We start from the raw sequence: 23,602 nt of genomic DNA, 5'->3' as shown, positions 1-23,602 counted from the left end.
TGTCTATCTGTTACTTCATATATGTTTGCATGCAGTGTTGAGCAAGTTACTTCAGAAAAGTAATTGATTACTAATTACATTATTGTTGTTTTTAAATTGCTTTTCTAAGCACTTTATCTGCAAAATAACTTCGATAGCGTCTCAATAAGTAGTTTAATTACTTGACTAAATATTAAGACCCAATCCCAATTCTATTTTTGTACTCCTACCCCTTGGCCCTTGAAACAGTGTGTGAAGGGGAAGGGCTTCAAAATTTGAAGTGCACAACCAACAGTATCTGAGGTATTACCTAAAATAAGTACAAGGGTGAAAGCAAGAGATTGAAGCAGTGTACTGACGCTGTGACATGTTAACTGATAGACTCAATAGACCATTAGATAGAGACAGAGGATCATGATGCCGGCTCAGCATCGTGATGTCTGTCGGCCATCGGCGTTGAACGATGGCTTTGTCTATTGACCCAATTTTAATATGAAGTAAACTAAAATATAAATTGAATACAAGTTATCATTTTAAATATACAAATTGTATGAAAAAAAAAAATCATTTTGTTGTCATCTATGTATCGTGATTAAATGTATATGCCATTCTAGGTGACTACTTGAATAACGGCAACAAATATATCGTGTAAAAAAGAAAAAAATCTAAATTCAACTCAGTAAAGACATCATGTGCAACACATGTCCTTCATTTTGTTCCATAATATCGCGTCTAGCTGTCCTGTGTGAACTGCCCTTGACACTTGTGTTTGTATCCACTAAATCTACATTTGACAAACGACTGCTGTCTCTCTTCAGCATGTCATTTGTCAGAGCACCTTAACATCTCTGAGATCTCTTCTGAAGGAGAGATCTCTGTGCATCAGTGGAGATGCTGATCTCAGTCCATCTAATACGTTTATTGATATTGTTTTCTCAACATCATGAAATCAACAATGAATTTCTCTCTTAATCCCGTTAGGATTTAAACACCCCCTGTATCAAGACTGACAATGTCTGTGATTTCGGTGATGGTGAGAACTGCGAGTTCGAGACGGTGTTTGTGTTGAAAGACTTCCAGGCTCCTGAATACAGCTTCCTGTACAAGAATGACAGCCGTATCCTGGGGCCTCCTGCCGTGATGCACTGCGCCAACAAGGGAGAGGTAAGACCTGAAATAAAACACAGAATCACAGCCATCTCCTGGGGTTTTTTCTCTCCTTGAGGCGGTGAAATGGTTTGATACTACTATAGCACCTGCTTGCCGTCACGGGTTGAGTAAAAGCCTGTTGAAATAAAGTTGTTCTTCCAACTGAAACGGATTCGTAAGCAGCTTTGATTGCTCCTGTAAAGCCTGAAAAATGTAGCTGGCTTATCTGAGTGTGCGCAGGAGCGTCTGCTTGACTCCCTCAGATATTCCAGTGCAAAATAAACACTTGGCTGGGCAGCGATCAGTACCGAACTGAAAGATTAAGTCGAACGAACTCTAGAATATAGATACGACTTCAGCACTCCAGTGAGGAATGAGGGCTTGTTTTATTGTTAAATCTCGTGGTACACAGCTTAGCTGCCACAGTGCACACTCCATAGTCTTGCCATCTGACCTGTCACAAACAGATTTGTGTGTGTGTGTATACACTAACATGCAGAAGTTTAGATCCTTTTTGTTGTTTTTATTTAATGTTCAGCAATATTGGTGATTATTGTGATTAGTTATGTATTTAGTCATTTATTTGTTTGTTTATTAGTTTATTATTCAATACATTTAAGCGTGTGCAGTTTATTGGTGTGTGTGTCTGTGTCTGTCTGTCTAGCTATTTGTCTCTGTCTAGCTATCTATCGGTTTGTCTGTCTAGCTGTCTATCTATTTGTCTAGCTTGCTGTCTGTCTGTCTAGCTTGCTGTCTGTCCGTCTAGCTATCTGTCTTTGTCTGTCTAGCTATCTGTCTAGCTGTCTGTCTAGCGGTCTAGCTTGTTGTCTGTCTATTTAGCTAGCTGTCTGTCTATCTTGCTGTCTTGCTATCTGTCTGTCTGGCTATTAATTTGTCTGTCTATCTATCTTTCTATTTGTCTGTCTGTCTAGCGGTCTAGCTTGCTGTCTAGAGGTCTATCTATTTGTCTAGCTTGCTGTCCGTCTATCTGGCTATCTATCTGTCTGTCTGTCTCTCTGGCTATCTGTCTGTCTGTCTGTCTAGCTATCTGTCTATTTGTCTGTCTAGCTTGCTGTCTAGCTGTCTATCTATTTGTGTAGCTTGCTGTCTGTCTATATATTTGTCTGTCTTGCTATCTGTCTATTTATATAATTAGCTATTTGTCTAGCTATCTGTCTGTCTATCTATCTGTCTAGCTCGCTGTTTGCCTATCCGTCTATCTTTCTAGCTTGCTATCTGTCTTGCCATCTGTATAGTGGTCTGTCTGTCTGTCTGTCTATCTGTCTAGCTTGTTGTCTGTCTGTCTCCTTCTCTGAATTAATTTATTTAAAATTGTTGAATATATGTACAGTATTTAAGGCAAGTAAATTAGTAACTGTAATTAAATTATCTAAACTTTGTAATTAATTCCACCCAACACTGTATGTGTATAGTGATCATTAGAAGGTTGTAAAAAAAAAAGTAGTTGCTTTAGATCTGAGCTGCTTTATTTAAATATTCAGCAACAAAATTATTTATTATTTAAAACGAATTAATTATTGTCATAAGTTATGTATTTATTTGTCTGTTTATTTATTTGTCTGTTTTTCTGTGCACCATTTATTTGTTCACTGCTACCTAGTCCAAAATCCTTGATGAATAAAAGTATTAATTTTTTTAATTCTTCTACCCAAATTGGAAAAAAAAATACTTTTGTTTATCAATGCTGCAAATATAATTAAAAATAACACTTTTTTTATTATATATATATATATATTTTTTGGCTGCACGGTACTGGAAAAAATGGACATTGCCATGTTTTTGCTTTTCAAGCGACTTTTTGGTTTTTGTGCGATCTGAATATAATTTTGCCAGACTTGAATAACTCAACTTGGAAAGAATTTATCATTTTAAGTGCACCTATGATAAAATTATATTTTGGAAACTGTTTGTACAGAACTCTGTTTAAGTGTGTCCACAGTCATACTGGAGTGATATAAGCACAATGAGTGTCTCTTTAAATTTCCTGACGTTAAAATAAAAAAAAGGAAATGTAAAAGTTCGTAGACAAACTTTATCGTGGCTTGAGAGCCTCGTTTGAAAGTTTGAAGTAAATTCAAAATGTAATAGTTGAAGAGAATTGAAACAATTGGCATAGATAGATAACTACATGTATGTTAGCCTGTTTCTAATATGGATTGGCATGTTTCTTGCTAAGCAGTTGCTAAGGTGTTCTGATTGGTTGCTCGGCGGTTGCTAAGGCCTTGCTAGGGTGTTCCAGGTTTGTTAAGGTGATGCTAGGTGGTTGCAACAGTATTCTGAGTGGTTGCTAGGTCCACCACTGAGCGGTTGTTAAGGCATTAATAGGCGATTGCTAGGTTGAGAGGCTGTTAAAGCCTGAATTATTCTTGACATGTTTGTTTGAGTGCGCACAGCGAATGTGACGTCATCACTGTGTTTGTGGATGTTCGCTTTGATTGTGCGCGACATGATTTCGGCCAGCGGAGCCATGATTTTTTTTTTTAAACTCAAGCGAACAGAGCGCGATGCGCCACTTTTGATTTGAGTTGAATATGAAACGCTTTGAAGAGGTTTTGTCTGCAACAGTATGCCTGTACAGACACCTTTATGATATGTGATCATAGAGATAACCAGATGATCAATAATTCCTGGCTAGAAATTGCAACAGCCATGGGAAAGGAAGAAAGTTTTTGTTAAAATGTTTGAAAAAACCTGAAGGATAAATTTGTTAAAGCCAAAAGAGGACATGGCAAAAGTGGAGACCCCAATACATCATTAAGAAAAATGAGTTTCCCCCGTTAGAATTTTAAAACAATTTAAAATTTACAAAACAATAACTATAATTAAAAAACAAATTCTTTTTTTCGATAACTGGAAAGGAATTTTTGAACCTATGTTTACAATATACTGATAGCATGTTTTTCTAGGCTTTATTGGTGATAATGGTCAGGAATGTTGCACCATTATTGCCTTTTTTGCATTTTAAGTTTAGCACAGAAACTTTGTTATTGCTAGGGTGTTCTAGGTGGTTTCTAAGGTGTTGCTAGGCGGTTGCTAAGGTGTTCTCAGTGGTTCCTAAAGGGGTTAGGGTGCTGTAGGTGGTCGCTAAGGTATTAAGTAGTTGCTAGGTAGTTGCTAAGGTATTCTGAGTGGTTGCTAGGTGGTTGCTAATGCATTGTTAGGGTGTTCTGAGTGGTTACTAAAGATGCTTTCACACCTATGAATCGATTCAGTTCTTCCGAAACAGGGATTAAGCTTGTTACAGTGTTGCTTGTTGTTCTTGGTGCGGTTCGCTTTCACACTGCAAAGTTTCTAAACAGACCAAAAGAGCTAAAACAAGTCACGTGTGAGTAAACTATCCTCACATTGGTCAGAGTTTCACGGTGAGATGGGTTCACAACGTATTTGAGGACCGGGAGGGAGACGCGCGATTTCCGGAAGATTATCACTCGTTTGCTTGCATCCGGTAGTCTCTGTACATTTGCGGGACTTGGGATGTCTGGAATGATCTCCCGCCCTACTCCTAATTCTCTTTTCATATAGCCGTATGCCTATTACCGAGCGCGATTGGAGCGCAACCCTAAGGGATTGCTAGGGTGTTTTAGGTGGTTGCTAAGGCATTGTTAAGCCCTTGCTAGGATGTTGTAAGTGGTTACTAAGGTGTTGCTAGGTATTTGCTAAGGTATTCTGAGTGTAGCTAAGGTGTTGCTAGGCGGTTGCTAAGGTATTGCTAGGTGGTTGCTAGGGTGTTTTAAGTAATTGCTAATGTGTTGCTAGTGTTCTAGGTGGTTGCTAAGGCGTTGCTAGGAAGTTTCTAAGATGTCCTTAGTGGTTGCTAGGCAATTGCAAGGGTGTTCTCTGTGGTTAGTAAGGTGTTGCTAGGCAGTTGCTAAGATGTTCTGGGTGGTTGCTAAGGCGTTGCTAGGCAGTTGCCAGGCTGTTCTAGGTGATTGCCAAGTTCTTGCTAGGTGGTTGCTAGGGTGTTCTAAGTGGTTACTAAGGTATTGCTATACGGTTGCTAGGGCGTTCTAGGTGGTTGCTAAGGCATTAAGCCATTGCTAAGGTGTACTGAGTGGTTGCTAGGTGGTTGCTAAGATGTTCTCAGTGGTTGCTGTGGTGTTGCTAGGCATTTGCAAACGTGAACACAGCTGCTGCTCTCGTGCATCCAGGTTAATCATGAACAACTCAGTGCGCATGCGCTAGTTGCACTATCGCGGTCTGATTATGTTTCAATCAAGGTTTATATGCATCAAATACATCAAATCTGTGCCAAACATTTCAACTGAGGTTCATATTAACAATAATACAACCGTATAGTCGAATAAAATGTATGCATTGGCATGTTACAGCCCTAATGAGCATGATTATGAGAAACTCTGTATAGATACATATTGCAATGATTTCGGGTACTTAGCGATGCAAGCACAGATATATGCACAATCCTTAAATGCTCTGCTGATTTGCATTCTATAATACCTGTTTTATAACTTTAAACTATCAACAACCACCACTGAGCGATATTCTAGCAATCGTTCCCGCTCCGTGGTGGATTTTGGCATAGTCCATTTCACGTGAGATGGCGGGGGTAAATGGAAGAAACCAAATCGTGGGGGGAATATTTTCTACATAAATAATTTATGATTTCTTATGTGGCCCAGTACTAATTGTTCCACAGACCAGTACCGGTCTGCGGCCCGGTGGTTGAGGACCACTGCTGTAAGTGGTTGCCAGAGTGTGGCTAGTAAGTGTATTGGCAAATTTGTAGTCTCAGTTAAAGGGCCATGAAACCCCCTCGTTTCAGCAGGGTGTTTTCACACACACACACACACACACACACACACCATAGGGGAGAAAGTGACTGTGTTTGCATGGACATCTGTAGTCGAATTATTTGCCAAATTATTAAATGGTGGACTTTTACTGCAGTTTGGCTCTTTCATTCAGGGAATTCATTCATGCCCCTCGCGACAAACAAGATATTTGATTCGAGGAACTGCTCTAAGCATGTATTTTTCATGCAATGTTTGATACCGCACGGCGAATGAGAGAAAAAAAACCTCCGCATTTCCCGGAAACTTAGATGCACACGGCAGGTAGTGTCAGAAAGCCGCGAGTGTTATTCCAGTCACAAAATGTGGCGAAAATCCTACAAGAGGTTAAAGTTTGTTTGTGGTGCTAACATGTTTAGACTTGGTGTAGTAGTTCGATACGAAAAAACTGAATAAACAAAGAGCACTGGTCGCTCACTTACCAAATCTGTAGAGACAGGACAATCACCAGCAACTAGAGCCGCGTCTTTATTAAGAGAAGACTAGAAGTGAATCCGGATCTCAGCATTTGCAGATGAGAACAGCTCTCAGTGTTCCTCCTTAGTCACGCAAGTTATTGTTGTCGAGCGTTGCGTACACTGTAATCCACACGTGACTCCAGCTGCGCTCTCACAGAGAGAAAATGAAAACAAAAATGAACTGCAGCAAACTATAAAAGCAACACTTCACGCTTGTTTTGCCAATACAGCGTGGTGTCTCTGTCGTCTAAACACTGTGACAGTAATAAATATTGATGAAGTTGCACAATAGAGCGCGTTGATTGGTTTGAACCAAGCCTTACTCATGCATTAATGCAGCATACTCTGAGATGTAATAAGGCACTCCAAGGCACAGACGTCTAGTCTGCACGCTGGAACACATGCTAAGATCTCATTGCTGTGACGCAGCAGCTTCAAAAATTTGTTTCAAACCGGAAGTACGAATTTGCTCAAAATAACGCAAAAACAACCAATTTTCACTTTTTAGTGAGATACATGTCCTAATAGTGTTTTTAGCAGTGTGGGACACGTATACGACTGTCAACTGCTCAAAATATGTGTTTTGGTGTTTCTTGCCCCTTTAAATAAGCCCAACTGTATGCTTGTATGACAGTCTGGCGCAAAGTTATGAGGCCAGAAAGATTGGACCAATGTTAAGCAGTGTTTCCTCTAGGATTTTTTTCTGTGGCGGCAGGTCTTTTACACAAATCTACCAACAACCTATGGCGTTATTTCAATGACAAATGGAGAAATGTGGCGAGCGGAGTATTACACGTCGGATCGCATTTAAAGTGTTAAACAAATAACGCACAGCCCTATTACGGTAACAGAAATGTTTGAGCTGTTATAATTCACTTACCTTTCAATGCATTTTGGTGCGATTTTATAACCTGCTTTTAATAACAACCATAACAACAATGAATGAAGGTTTTGAATTGATAAGAAGCTGTAATGTAGCCATGGCAGGATGAATTTTGGTGTGGCGCCCAGCCATGGAACTATAAAACGAGATTGGTGACCCCTGGTCTAGGAGGAGATGCATATAGAAATTTGTCTCAGAATAATTTATGTAGTATAACAGTATGTTGGCCTTTTCGAGCCACCTTAATAATATTGAGAGTGTTTTGATCTGAAACTTTAGACACATTCTGGAGTCAAAGAAATATCTTAAATCTTGAAAATGGGATAAATGGGTGCCTTTTAATGCGTATTGGGATCCTTTCATTGGGTAGAAAATCTGCATAAATCAAACAGATAGGGTTTTAGATTTTTCTGGAACTAGTCTAACTGTACTCCGGTACAGAAGTTGAACAATCATGCTATTGAGTAACCCTGTGTAGTAGGGCTGAACGATTAATCGAAAAAAGATAACAATCTTGATTCGACCCTATACGTGATCTTATTTCAGCTTTTTCTACGATTCAGCCAATTATATTTTCAAGGTCAGGAGAGAAGCAAGGCAGTCACACAAGTCTTCACAGCAACATGGACACCTGCAAATGGCGTTAAAAGTGCCACATACTGTATATATAAGGTATAGTTTACCCAGAAATGTCACTTCTGTCTACATGTAATGATGTATTCGTGGCCGCGAAATCACACGTGAGCTGATCGCGAGCTGTTTGACTACTGAAATGGCACGTGTGCACGCATGACGCCTGCTTTAATGAACACAATTTGCATATGCTGTGAATAACCGGTAATAAAGTTGTAAATAACGTTCAGTTTGTTGCACAGAGCGATTGTTTGAGGGCCGTGCGGGAGGTTTGATTTGCATGTGTGTTTTTTCTCAGTGAGAGCAGCCAGAGCCGCACTCGGAAGTGAAAGTGAAACCTGTGCACACATCATTTAAATGATCATATTGAATTTTAGAGTTATAATTACGACAAGCATTTGATATTAGAGTTATGATTACGACTAGCATTTGATATGTTTTTTCCTTCATAGCGAACACAAAGTGTTGTGCATGAAAATAAATGTTTACTGTGTCAGTATAACAACCCTAGCCTATATATAATGGAAATGTAGTTCAAGAAAGAATCTGATAATGACAAATGTCTCATTTTGCCAGTGAAAACAAATGGTCTAATAATGCTGTCAATAATAAATAACAATTAAAATAACAATTTTAATCCCTGTTTTGGAACAACTGAATTGATTCGTAGTTGTGAAAGCACCCTAAGACTAAACACCTGAACTGACATAGTAAATGTGCCCCAAATAACAACACAACTAGTGTTTTTAGAGTTCAACCGTCATTGACATTCAAACTGAGGCACATGCTCACTGTTTTGCCCTTTTTGAGCAAGCTGATTTTAAATTATAGATATTGTCAGATCTGTTCTACATCCTCCCTTTTAAGGCCAGTTCACACCGCACAGACAAACGGCAACAAACAAGTCTGTCAGAGTTTGTTGGATCAGCGTGTTACCCCTCTTGACATCTGTTGCTATTGGCTGAGTTTGTTTTCACCCGAATGGACATGTTCGTGAATGTCTGAGCAGTAAGATATTATTTTAATCACTGACAACATGATCCCTTGAAATAGTGGAAATCTCTGGCATATGGGTTCCCTCTTCAATCCAAGCTATTTGTGTATTTGTGTTTTGCACATCCTTCCTCTACCGAAGCTTCCACGAGTTTCTCCCTACTATCAATTTGCTTGATTGTTCTATAAAGTGGATCATCTGGTTTTCAAGTCACTTGTGTACTGTTTTTGGATACCCCTACCCTTTGCCCCTTAAAACAGAGTGTGAAGGGGAAGGGCTTCAAAATTTACCCCTAACAGGGCTCGAAATTGCGACCATTTTGGTCGCATATGTGCCCGAAAATTAATCTATGCGACCTTATAATATATTTAGTCGCATTAGTGCGACTGCAGATAATGGTTGTAGTGCGACCTTTTTTGATTTTTTGTAAAAACGTGCTGAATCGCTCTTCCCTGCCGCTATGTTGGTTCATATTAGCTGTCTATCACTCAAGGCTTTCCGCTGTCAGATGACAGGGAAGGAGCTTTTATGACCACGGGAAATGCAAACGGCTGAAGAGTGAAAACTTAAAGCACACAGGTTTGCAAACCCCACCAGGTGCAAAATAAGAGCGATCATGACACGTCACGTGGTGAATAATGATCCGCCAGCTGAGATCAATCGAGTACGCGCTTCTTGGAGAAGGCGCCCGAATATCCATGCGTTGCATTCACTGCGTGTTCAGCGCAAATGTCTGCTAAAAGTCAAATCTAATACTGTACATATCATCGCCAAAGAAGCTCGCCTCTACTAAGTTTACACTGAAACTGCAGCTCATAACAAAGACCGGTTTTGTGCCGATGGTTAGCGCAAGAATCTTGCGCTGCCTACTCATTAATTGGGTCGGCTGACTCGCCAGCTTTTCCACTAACACAGAAAAATGAAGATCATCTCAGACTGAACCTTTAAATTGACACAAACTGAAACCAAAACTTTTAAAGAGTGATAGAAGTGAGACTTTACTTACTTTCTTTTGTCTATTCTTTTTTGAGGTGTATATTATTTTTTTATTTATTTACTGATGACTGTTTTGCAGCTTTTATTATTGAATTGAATGATTTATTATAATCTTTTGTTTGTTTTGTAGCAGAAATATTATTTATTAAATTGACATGCATATAAAAACAGCAGTACAAAATAAATATTTCTTACTGCAATGCTTCATTTTTGTTTGATGCAAACTATACAATTATTTTTCATAAAGTAACAGACTTTTAATTGCAGATAACCTACATTCATGCACATTCAAGACAGTATCATAATGAGAAATGTAATTCATTGTTACTATTATTGTCATTTTCATCATCACTAATATTCTATAGCCTAATTATTAGACATTCATTTTGGAATTATTGCACACAAATATCAATGTCTTCGCAGCATTAGTTAGATAGTTGTTTCTGTTTTTTGTCAGTCCTATTAATGTTGTTTTAAAATACAATAAATCCCTTAAAAACAATTTGCATAGGTGCTCAATCATTTTTGGTGGGTGCTCCTAAATTTTTCCTGGTGCTCCTAAAAATTTTTTGGTGCTCCTAAATATTTGAAGTTGGGAGCACCGGTGCTACCAAGTAAAAAAGTTAATTTCGAGCCCTGCCTAAGAAATGGGACAGCACTACAGCACCCGCACACGGTATCGTATGTCATAGCAATCTCTTGCTTCAAATAAGATCAGTTGATGGCGACTGCTGTAGTTATTCCAGTTGTGTTATTTTTGGTATTTATCTTCAGGAAATCATTGAAGGCATATATTATGTTATCAAACGATATAATGTGGCAATAAGATGGTAACTGTACTGTGCATTTACGCAGTGGCCATATTCATCTATGTAAACGCACAAAAGCAACATTATAGCAGACACTGTGTGCTCATTCCCAGCCTGTGTGCTGCCGTTGTAGCTGGTATATTCTGTAAAATTTTCTTACCCCTTGGTTTCAAGGGTGGTCCTGAAAAATCCCTGTTCGAAAGGATATCTAACCCTTCCCCTTAGCCCTATGCCTTTAAGCTAAAGAAGCTTCACATGAGGAGGAGGGGGTGAGATTGGGGCATTGGGCCTTCTCAACTACTGAAAACATCTTAACTGCTCAGAAGAGTCTGATAATCTCTCTGAACATGCTAATCAGTTATTGTTCTTAAAGAAAAATAGGAATCTAGTAGGTGTACATGATTTTGTATCAAAAAATAGACCAAGGCTAAGCATAAAATGCTTCTGTTTACATAAATATGTTGACCAAGTAGTAAGTGTAAAAGTAAAAGAAATAAATGGCTAGTTTGACAGGTTTTTTTTTTTTTTAATGTAATTTCTTTTTACCACAGTTCACTTTTAAAATAAACCAGGGAAAAAATGTTGACTAAATATGATGGCCATGTTGTAATAAGTGTCTTAAGTTTACAGAAAACTCGCAATAAATTGCTAATTTGACAGATTTAAATGAGATTTAATTAAGTTCTAATTTGTACAAAGTTAAGATGCTGCTGTGACCGATTTCGAGATGTGACCTTTTTAGTCGCGTTTTCAAGCTTGTTTAAAGGTGCACTTGCTGTACATTGTTGCAATACTCTAAAATGCATACTGTTAATAAAGGAAATACATCTTTATTACTCTTTTTGATGTGAATATAATGATATAACAGATGGTTTTCTTGCGAATATTACTGTTGTTGTGTTAAATCAATATTGGGGCAAAATGTTGTTATGATATAGTTAACTTGTGACCCCTCGCTCATTGGCGCGTGTTTGTGTGGTGTTTATTGACCTTTTTGCCATTTTGATTACACAAGATTAATCAACTGGAAAGATTTTGTACAGTCAGTATTGCAAATTTAGGGAGTGTCAAATACAAAAGTTTGATGTAACATTGTTTATGATTGTGATGTAAAACATAATGCAATGATTTGCAGTCGTAAAGTCATAGAAAGCTTATTTCTGTGTGTTTTACTTGCTATGCCAAGTAAAAAATCGGTGCCTGAAGCCCCTGGCAGCAGCAGTATGGTGGTCTGGCACATCTTTACCCACTACTGCCATTCATCAAGCTTACAGTGGTGACATGATTTGATATGAATATTGTGTAAATATCCATTTGTTTGGACAATGTTCAAAAATAGTGTAAATGTGTATTTTTCCCATTTACTCCTTATATGTATTTTGTTTAGCTGTACTATTGAGAAAAACGTTCTCCTAGTTCACGTATCTGCCGTCAGAAATACTGTGCGTGCGTGAGTTTTCCCGGCCTGTCAACTGTTAGCTCAGCGGCTCTTCAACACACATGCACGCAATACTTAACTGCATTATAGAGCAAACCAGATTACTGGCATGAAACTTAACTGGTAACGTTATGCAAGTCGCGCAATTTACAAATATGACCATTAAAAGTCTGTTACTGATACTCTGCTGGCTGATTTGCAGTTCATTTTAATCGCGAGCCGTTTATGTTTCATTTAGTGTGTAGGATTTACCACAGTTTGTGTTTTTCTGTCAATTCAAAGTGACACTAGGGTTTATTTTTACTTTGTCACAGTTATTAAATCAGGATGTTAGTGGGATAGTACAGGCTACGTGTGTGTCAAACATTTAGTTGAATAACATTTTTTTGGGCTGGTTGTATATTGGAAAGAAAGAGAAATGTTGACTTTCGCGGTGTCTAGGCTTCATTTAAACGCCACAAGATGCTGTCTGACAACAATGGGAAAATGCCTCGCAGTAGTTGTTTACGATCTCCTTAGATCGAATTTTTTAAAATGATCAGTCCATTAGATGGTGCTGATGGACAGCAGGATTAGTTCAAAGATGATTAAAGTGAATAAAATAGATTAAAACTATCATTTAAACGCGGTCCAAATGTTACCATTTACATGCATCAGCTGCCGACCGGAAGTTCTTAGCATTCTCCTTGCGCATACACGCAAAGCATAATGGGTAATTTTGCATTTTAAGAAAAAAGTCTATACGCAATACAGTTGAAATATTTGTCCTCCTGAATTATTAGCCTTCTGTATATCGTTTCCCCAGTTTAGTTTTAGAGGAAATAAGAATTTTTAATCCATTTCTAAACATAATATTTTTAAAAACTCATATCTAAGAACTGATTTCTTTTATTTTTGCCATGATGACAGTATTCTCAGGGGGGGGCTAATAATTTTGACTTCAACTGTACGTCTAAATCTTTGTTTGCGAATGTCATGCTCTGCATTTCGGTATACCTCGAATTTTTATTATTTTATTTTTTGTTTTATTATTTCCAAACTGTATTTTTCAGCTCATTTTTCAGTGTGCGTACTTTGAATAACGCTCCTTATTTGATGCATATTAACAATATATGCTTTATTCTCCTTGTTCTGTTCTGTAGCCTCTACCGTTCTCCTCCAGGCCACTCTACTCGATGACCATGCTCAACTTGTCCCTCTGCTTCACTGGTTTTCGTAAAAAAGATGAAGTGGTGAGTTCTGTACATTTGCTCATTTGATTCATAACCACTAATAGAGTCACTATTGGGGTTTTTGCTCCAATTAACGAGTTTATTTCTGTGCAGGTTGCTTTGGTTAATCTTGTCCATCACATGGGCGGCACCATCAGAAAAGACTTTGACAGTGCTAAAGTCACGCACCTCATCGCCCGCTCAACACATGGTGAAAAGTACAGGGTCTGTATCTATCTCATTCACACATACATGCCATTGTTCAGCTCCACTGAATACTGCGTGTAGTGGATCATTGGGGAATCAAAAGATTTTCAGTTGTGAAATCCTTTGTTTGGTTCTGACTAACTCTGTTATAATAGCATGATCTATGATTGCTGCGATGGATCAAATAATAGTATAACTTGTGTAACGATGAGTCAGTACTTGGCTGTATGGTCTATAGGAGAATGTGAGGGATGAATAAAAATGTGCAAAATGAAGATTGTAAATGTAGATGCATTTGAAATGTTCTTAGAACAGGACAAAAATATCAGATCAAAATACGTATTTTTTTTACTTTATTTGTGTTATGCATGTATATAAATGCAAATATTATATGCAGAGTATAGATATTACCTTTACTATTGTAAAATAAATACAATTTTTAGAATAGAAAATGCAATAATGTTTCTGAACCAAAACATTTTTAAAATAAACAACAACATATGAAGGATTAGATATTGAAAACAGATATGTTCAATTGTTATATAATGTAAGAAGAAAATTGCTGTGAAGGCCTCTACCCAGGGGCGTCGCTAGACCCCATTTACTAATAAAACAATCATTCATTAATCATAATCGAATTAGAATGTTCAAATAATAGAGATTTTTGTTTTAAATCACGCTGCCTTACTTTTCTCCAAGGATATTGCAACATATCGGAAAAACAAAATCAATCAGTCAATTTTCTTAGTTCACTTTATTTAGATTGTTTGTTCTTTTGTTTATATATCGATATTGTGAATTCTTTTAGCCACAATTACCATGATGTAAATATCTGAATCAAGTATTTGTAAAGATAAATAAAATAGATACACTGCTGGTGAGTTTTTCAAACACCTTAGTAACTTACTATATTTCACATATAAAATTATTATATTGAACAAAGCCTGTGTAGAATAAGTACAGATGTTTACTCAAGCTTTAGTTTTGAAATATAAACCCAAGTGAAAAATTCTTAAATTTGACATTATGGAATCTGCAGTAACCCTTTAGTATGACAGTAAAACGTCATAAAAAAGGCAGAATATTGCAACTTTTGAACCAAAACCAAGTCAAAGAGTGGTAACTCAGGTTTTAACAGTGTTCTACCTTGGTTTGGATTGGGCTTTTGGAAGTTATTGTTAAGACAAGACTTTATTTTCTTTAAAAAAAATGATGATATTGACTCAAGATACTTATCCACATGATAAAGGAGGTCTTTATTTTCCCAAAAACATCCTTAATTAATTTTTTGTCAAAAATTAAGTTATAGTCTTTTGCCTTTACACGGAAGTACAGAGGTGCGCTCAAATAGTGCTTTAATTTTGCTATCTATCTGTCTGTCTGTCTGTCTGTCTGCCTGTTCATCTAAAAATAGTGCACTATTTGCATGCACATCTGTCAACCGCTTGGATACTAAAACAATATATTGTGCACCCTTAATTTCTTAAAATTCAAGACACTCGATAACTGTCTTACTGTTCAGTGATGGCTATTTTTCCTCAAACCCCAGGTGTGCTCTCCGTAACAGGGGTCTGCTGTCGACTGTTGACGGGTCTGTGTTATTTAGAAAGGGTTTGATTAAAACAGTTCTCATGTATCTCTCCTCACAGCACGCTGAATTGGGCTGAATCATTCATCAGTCTCATGCATAATGCAACGAGCAGGTTTTGGTGTGGGGATCTCTTTCCTCCTGATGGTATTCACTTCTTCTTTCTCTGTTTTTCTTTTCAGTTGGCAGTGTGTATGGGCACACCCATCCTCACCCCTGACTGGATACGCAAGGCATGGGAGCACAGAGATGACATGTAAGATTGTGGGATCTATCATACACCCGATGTAATAAGGTGCAAGACGTGTTTGATGCGATTTGATGCTCTTTTCAGACCAGTGCAACCCGAATTTTCACGTTTTGCACCACATTGTTTAAATATTTTGTTGACTCATTGGTGTGTTGGTCTAAAAAGGAGGTGTGTTAAGGCGCATTGTTGACACATTGCTATTTTGAGGAACTGAAATGGATCGCGCCATTGACCAACTAAAACCAAACCAAAAATGTGTGTTTGGATATAACTCAATTGGATATTTTTGACCAAACTTCATTATTATTGTTCATTTGTTAGTTTGCGGGGATATTAGAACTGAATTTCGAAATAGTTTTGAAACAAATCTTTGTTAAACTAAATTAAATAAGTAGGCTTATGGATGTTCTCAGTGGAGTGCATACAACACCGTTTCCTTATCAATTAAAGTAGAGGAGCAATGTAAGGAGAAAGTAAAAAGGCCGATTGGAGGAGACTCATTCTTTATCCTCGCGCTGCAGATGGTCCGTTTGTTTTTCCACTTACAAAGTGCCATGTAAATAGCAAATGCACCATAGTGGGACACAACTGACTCTTAAAGGGAATGTGAGATGAGACTCTGGTTTAATGCACATTTTGCTCAAAACACACCCATAACTCATAAAGAAAATAAGCTCAACACTGTAACACCATGTGCCAGGGTGCAGAGCGTATAATTCCATCCTTAAATTAGCAAAAGTGGATTTCCTTAATGCTTTCGCACCATGCGCTTTAGACTTTGCGCTTGGATCATTAAAATAGAGCCCCGTATGTGTGTTAGATGTCAATCCTCCACAGTGTGCGAGTCTAGAGGAGTAAAAAAGTGAATGATGAGGCCAAGAAGTGCTTCCACTTGTGCACCAACCACGCACTCTCCCAGCTTCCATATTAAAAGTGCTTTCCACTGTTCTCAGGTTTTGACATTTTACACACATGTATTAAACAATGAACCTGACCTTTCACATTAATGACCTGTCACTCTAGGCTGGGTGTTGACTAAAAAAAATTCATTTTTTCTTTCTTCATAGCATGCCCACTGTGTCCATGAGACTTAATACAGACAGACTTAAAGTCAATATGAAATCAAAATTGACCTTGTACTGTCTGCCTACATGTTTGTGGCCTTATTTTATGCGGGTTTATGTCAGTGCACGTCATTCAGTAGGAGGAAAACCTTGTCTTTCATCAGAATGTAATTTGTTTTCTGAAATGACTTTTTTCTTTTGGATGTCATCTTGGTTGCACAGGCATGTAGTTAGTGTAAGTAATCAAAAGCCATATATCTATTTAGTAATGGTTTTTATGCAAGGGAATTTAAACGAGCGGGCTCAGTAAACTTGTATGAGGCCACTAAGACTTAAAAGTAAAATCCTGTTTTATTACAATCATTTTAATTAAATGACCTAAATCCACTAAAATCTAAAATTAAACATCACTAAATATATTTTTTATATTTGCTTTCTAATAATAATAATAATATTAACAATAATAATTATTATTATTTTAATTGTTTTTAGTAGTCTTTATGGTAACAATTTTTTAAAAATACACACTATGAACCATTTATTAAGGATTAGCATCTAGTGAATTCATTATTTGTTAAGCATTAACTTTACATTAATAAACGTTAGGAAGCAGTTTATAACTGCTGCTACAAATACTCTATTCTTGACTTATAAATGCATCTATAATGTGCTGAATAATTGTTCTTTCATACTTTGATTTATTTTTTATCACTAAATTAAGAATTTTATTATTTACAAACCAGTTATTCAAGCATAGTTGGTGGTTAAGATCATTCAGAATAAGTAAATGATTAATGAACTATTCAAATTAACATATAATTCTTATTATTATTCTTATTATTCAGGCTTTTACTAAAAACAAATTTGCATATTCAGAAATGCTTTAACTCAACTTTATCAATTTTTGTGACATAATCTAAAGTGAGGACTATCTATGCTTTATAAATCCCTTTATAAATTACAATTAAAAGCTTAGTTAGTCTAAACAGAAACAAAAATAAACAAACAACCTTATTCATTTCTATTTGTTTGAAGATACACAAATGAAGCTGTATCAAATGAAAAAGAAATCTTTACAAACTTAAAATTACTGTGCAGTTTAAACATTGGATCCTATTATATTGTTATTATTATATTGTTGTTGTTTTATCCAATTTTATGTCTCCTGTTATTCGGCAATGTTTAAACTTTACAGTAATTTTACTTTTTAGATAAGATTGAAAATATTATTGTTCATTTAATACCAAGCCTTTAATTATAATTTATAAGGGATTTATAAAGCACAGATAGTCCTCACTTTAGATTAGGTCACAAAACTGCATGAAGTTGAGTTAATAAAGCATTTATCAACATACATCGTAACCATTACTCCATGTCTAAATAATAAGATGTATAAATGTTAATTTTAATAGTTTATTAATCATTTACTAATTCATTTTGAATAATCATAAAAACCTCCATCTACTCTTAAATAAAAATGATTTGTAAATAATGCAGTACATTTTGCATTTGTAGCTGCAGTTATAAACTGCTTACTAACATTTTTTTTTTATGTAGAGTTAATGCTTAACAAATAATGAATTCACTAGATGCTAATGCTTAATAAATGTGTGTAGTTATTATAAAGTGTTACCCTATTTATTATTATTATTGTTATTAAATTAGTTGGTTTATTAATAACAAGTACTAGATGTACAAACGAGCTTTATAATACTGGGTTTGACAGTAAAGAGCTAATGTTAGTTAACAAGTCAAAAAGAAATGCCGCACATTCTGTGTATCAATTGATAACTAAACAGTTCATCAAATATATCGGAAACTTTTGTGAATTTTTTTTCTTCCCATATCGCACAAGCAAAACACCTTATGTCTTAAATGTTCAAACTTGTGTGCGAGAAACCCATAAATGGCATAATTATGGTAAACCACTAAGAAAAAAAAAACTTTAACTTTTGACTTGCATGTCCAGGTTCTTTCTGATATGAAATGTACACTATTATCCGGTCCTCATCCTATTAAGCTCATAAATTCATCAGTTTTTTTGGAATGTGCAAATATTGACTTTATTGTAACAGTATGTGTTTTAATGTAGCTTAAAATAGTGAAAATATCTTCAGTGAAGGAACAACCCTTAACTAGATTAATTGTCCTGCTTGCAATGTCCATAGACATTTAAATGATTGTGAGCAAAAGTGTAATGTGCTCAACAGTACATGTCACTTATTTTGCTCATTGAGTTGGCAAACAGCTAACTAGAGGATGATATCTAATGTAAAAGTCTTAAAATCAATGGCATTGGCAGAGCCAGCAAAGAGAGAAAGTGATAACACATGAGCCCAAACAAGAATCAATATACAGCAAGGCAGAGTTACACTTGATAACGCACGGTACTTTACCAGTTCGGTGAATGTCCACAATGTCCAAATTAGATTTCTGCATTTGCCAGTTTTGTCAGCTTGTAGTCAACAAATTCACATGTATTGTGCTGTCCACAGGAAAGATGACAACAGCAAAGTAAACATTAAACTTTAATGCTATAGTATTTTTTTCTGTATACCATTTTTTGTAGTATTGTAAAATTGTTATAACACTAACAAGCAACATAATTTGCTTTTATATTTAATTGTGACTTCTAAAAGTCTCAACATTCTATTGCTTATTTTTTAAAGCTTTTTAAGCTTTTTAACAAATATTTTCTTTCTCTTTTTTTTTTGGCTATAGTAATTTTCACGCAGGCAACGAGCTGTTCCGCACAGAGTTTAAAGTTCCTCCATTCCAGGACTGTGTCCTAAGCTTCCTGGGCTTCTCTGAGGAAGAAAAAAACAACATGGAGGAGAGGACGCAGAAACATGGTACTGAACTCTAATGCATCAGTGTCCTTTCTGAAACGGCATATGAAACATTTGACAAAATGTCACACAATCTCTGCTCAAATAATTCTCGATTAACCAAAAGCTTTTACTCGGATGCATCTGACCGCGGGATATACTTCTGTATTTTATTGCCAGCCCCTTCTCTGTAAAAGCAAATGAACCCTGACTCCTGCCGGAGGGGGTTTTCTAAAGCACGTCCTGCTTGTTTTGTCCAGGTGGACGCTTCCAGGCGGTTGGCGATGAAAGGTGCACCCACTTGGTTGTTGAGGAGAACTCCATTAAAGAACTGCCCTTTACTCCCTCAAAAAGACTCTATGTAGTGAAGCAGGAGGTATGAACTTGACTTAAAGTGTGCTTCCGAGTCCTCAATAATAGTGGATAAAAATACACTTATTTTACACTGCTTCCTGTCTGTTATCTGCTGTGTTGTAAGAAGTGGGAAGTCGTTTTTGGCACTCATCAGGGGTGTTTATAGTTCACTTGCAATCATAAATGCATGTGTAGTTATTTAAAGACGATAATGAAAATTTTAACTGTAATCAGTGCAATTTGGCTTTGTGTAATCCTTAATGAATTGTTCTTTCTGCAGTGGTTTTGGGGCAGTATACAAATGGATGCCCGAGCAGGTGAATCGATGTACTCTTATGAAAAGGTAAGCAAACTTGGAAAATTACAGTTCTGAAATTACCGGCATTTGTTTGTTTTTTGCTTGTATAGCATATAACACTTTCCCCAGTGCACTATGAGCTCTGAAGTGATTTGATTTTGTTGAAATCAGTACTCAGTTTTGTTTCAGGTGCTTAAAAAAATTTAATTAATTAGTGGTGCTTATAGAACTTAGAATATACTGGGATGAAAGAATGGAGTAGGCCCATGGACGCAAGCTCAAGAAATAGCATAGTCTTATACTTGAGAGCCAGGAGAATGGATGGAGCACCTGGAATTTACTAGTAGAGGTGGGTTGTAGGGGGTTTGCGGGGCAGTCACTCTGGAGAGCCCTCTTACTGCTGGGAATTGAAGGAATGGCCAGGAAACGGCTGGTAAGAAAGCAACATCTTGCTAGATTTGGCTACAAAGGGAGGTTCGGTTGAAAAGCCTGTTAAAAGACAAACCGTATCATAGAGTTGGGTGGTGGTTAGCAGGAGTAGATACAGGATGCTGGATCTGATTTCAAGCCCTCCCAAGATGTCATGGGCTTAAATCGGCAAGGAAAACACCAAGGAAAGGGGGGTGCCCATCTGATGACCGGCTGTTACCACCAACCCTTTTATAAAGTATATCTCTAACTAGTGCTGAAGGAAGAAAGGATGGGGAAATTATGCCACTGGCCCACAGTTGGTGCAGGGCAGAGTACCTGTAAAGGTGGGCCATTTGCGATGGTCCCATCGTATTTTGCATATTAATTAAATGATTATATTTGTTCTCCACAATTTATTGGCATTACCCATCACTTAGAGAGGTATGGGTAAATAAAGAAAAGTTTCACATAGCTTCTCCTATCACAGTAAATTCAGTTTTTTTTTTTTCTTTTGATATTGCGTCAGTTCATAAGACAATGACTATTTTAAACTCAATGGATAAAAATGCTGCATTGTTCACACGTCTTTTATGCGATATTACAGTTTTATGCATAAATTTAATTCTCATCTTTGGATGGAAACATAGCTAGTTACTTTAAAAGTTTAACTTCTATATCATTTTCAAATAGGAGAATATTTGCAATAGTTCACTGTCTCTTTGAACTAGAAAATATTGATGTGGAGATATTAAAAGAAGAAGCATGCATATACAAGAGGACAAATGCTGTGGAATAAACCATGCAAATATCTTAAGCTTGTGTTAACTGCACATTTTATTTCAGTCATTAATTCAAAATGCCCATTATCTCTTAAGGTTGATAAAACTGGAAGTGCTAAAACATGTTTGTGTTCCTGTTTGCTAATAATGTGTGATTAAAATTGGAACTGAATTTTAAAACGGCTTTCCATTATTTATTAACAAAGAACTGTTGAATTTACAGTTCTACATGACAATAATCTCTGTTTTCAACCTGTGTTATTTTCAGCCGGAAAGTCCTGCCATGAAGAAAGCTGTGTCTCTGCTGTCTCTCACGACGCCCAACAGTGGCAGAAAACGACGGCGTCTCCGAGAGACATTGGCTCAGCTTACCAAAGAGACGGAGATTTCTCCCTTCCCGCCACGCAAGAGACCCTCGGCTGAACACTCACTCTCCATGGGCTCCCTGCTGGACATCTCTAACACTCCAGACACCAAATCCAGTGGAGGTAGAATTAGTCATATAACATGTGACTAAACCAAATAATATAACACTCCCTCTGTCTTCCATGGGTAAACAAACAGATTTATTTTTGAGAAGTTCACCAGGTCCCGTTTGCAAATTGTGGTAGGTTTTCTGCAGGGCATTAAGAAAGTAACAATTGTCAAAAGGGTAAGTACACCCAAAACTAAAAATTGTGTCATTTACTAAACCTTGTTCCAAACTTGTTTAGACTTTATTCTGTTGATCACAAAAGAAGATATTTAGAAGTAAGCAGGAAACCTATAACCATTGACTTGGTTGTTTGTATTTCCTACTATGAAAGACAATGGTCTTAGGTTTTAAACTTTCTTCAGTGTCTGGCTTCGTGTTCAACAGAAGAAAGACACCCATAAAGTATTGGAACCCCTTGAGAAACCACACTTTCTAAACATTCTTGTTTGTGCTTTATTAGGCTCGGTTTTGTAAATGTAACTGCTTAATTTTAATTAGAAAATCTTGGACATGATGGCTCTAAAAAGTTTAAAACTAGAAGGCTAAAAACTAAAAGCGGTTTTGAATTACTAATAATGTCATTTCTAATCATAAAAAATACTCTTTCACTTTTCCAAATATAATCAGATGTATTGTAACCACAAATAAAACCAGCATTGTGGTATAGCTTTTACATTTCATTAACTATGTTCTTACAAATTCAAAAATGTGACTTGGTGAAACATGCAGATCCTCTGGAGAGGGTTTCAGAACTCTCCAGACTTTGATCTCAGAGGTCCAGGGTGACCCCAGGCAGGCCTAAGACGAAGCAGGAGAATGTGTTAGATGAGCCAGGCCGCTGTGTTTTTGCAGAGCGCAGGTGCAGAAGAAGCAGCGGTAGGCGGAGGAGCAGCAGACAGAGTAGATCAGAGAGACTGCAGCGCACCAGCACTCCTGTGTGCAGACACGAGGACCAGACAGGTGACATTCACAGAACTGTAGACAAGGGTTTAGAATAGATCTCATAGAAAAAGTGATTGAATCGAGTAAGTTTGTCTATTATTCTAATACTTGTGGTTACATTTTTTTAAATCCCTGTTCTGTTATAGAAATGGTACAGGTTCAGTACAAGTTATGGTCTTGTCATAATCATGATAATCAAAGAAAATTCATTCAAAATTATTGTTCTTTTTCATAATTTTTTTTATTGTTTTGGAATTAATGGCCTTTTATAAAACCATTTACAGTTTAAGTACAAATCAATGTAAAATTCTGTATTTATTTTGGGTGCATATTTGACCGACAACGTGTGAAATCTCCGTATTGAATAGAATGGCTATGAAATGTACAGAATGCCTGATTTTTTTTTTTTAGGCAAAGTATGAAATAACAGTTTATTTTTTTAGTAAAGATTTTGCACACTTTTTCAAGGCATTCTACACAATTCCTAGGCAATATATAGAGTGACAAGTATCATTTAGGCAAAGTGTCAAACGAGTACAACAAAAGCCTTTATTGATCATTTACGTATTTTAAAGTGGAAGGAGTACGAAATAAACCATATGTTTTTACTGAGAAAAAAAACACATTGACAGCAGAACTGAGATTGAAGTTTTTGTCACAGTAGTTAAAACTGAAATGTAATGTAATGTGTATTCATATAGCGCATTTATTGTGTATGGCCATACACCCACAGCGCTTTACAATCATGAAGGGGGTTTCTCCTCACCACCACCAGTGTGCAGCATCCACTTGGATGATGCAACGGCAGCCACAGGACAACGGCGCCAGTGCGCTCACCACACACCAGCTATTGGTGGAGTGGAGAGACAGTGATCAAGCCAATTCGGTGGAAGGGGATGATTGGGAGGCCATGATCATAAGGGCCGATAGAGGCACTTTGGCCAGGACACCGGTGTTACACCCCTGCTCTTTCACGAGAAGTGCCATGGGATTTTTAATGACCACAGAGAGTCAGGACCTCGGTTTA

At 37.0% G+C, this 23,602-nt stretch overlaps 1 protein-coding gene across 30 annotated transcripts in view; it reads left to right on the top strand.

Moving 5' to 3' along the window:
* Positions 1–23,602, top strand: part of ect2 (epithelial cell transforming 2) — a 67,779-nt gene that overhangs the window by 7,394 nt on the left and 36,783 nt on the right. For 15 of the 30 annotated variants that reach the window (NM_001441987.1, NM_001441990.1, NM_001441985.1 and 12 more), the window contains 9 exon segments: positions 961–1,143; positions 13,311–13,400; positions 13,494–13,604; positions 15,357–15,430; positions 19,210–19,340; positions 19,577–19,692; positions 19,951–20,013; positions 21,427–21,646; positions 22,486–22,593. In NM_001441987.1, coding sequence (NP_001428916.1) covers positions 961–1,143; positions 13,311–13,400; positions 13,494–13,604; positions 15,357–15,430; positions 19,210–19,340; positions 19,577–19,692; positions 19,951–20,013; positions 21,427–21,646; positions 22,486–22,593 — 1,096 coding nt within the window. 30 annotated transcript variants of the gene reach the window in all.

The sequence above is a fragment of the Danio rerio genome, chromosome 11, assembly GCF_052040795.2.
Source record: "Danio rerio strain M-AB ecotype USA chromosome 11, GRCz13ab, whole genome shotgun sequence".
NCBI classification, from domain to species: domain Eukaryota; kingdom Metazoa; phylum Chordata; class Actinopteri; order Cypriniformes; family Danionidae; genus Danio; species Danio rerio.
This window is presented reverse-complemented; position numbering and strand designations above follow the sequence as displayed.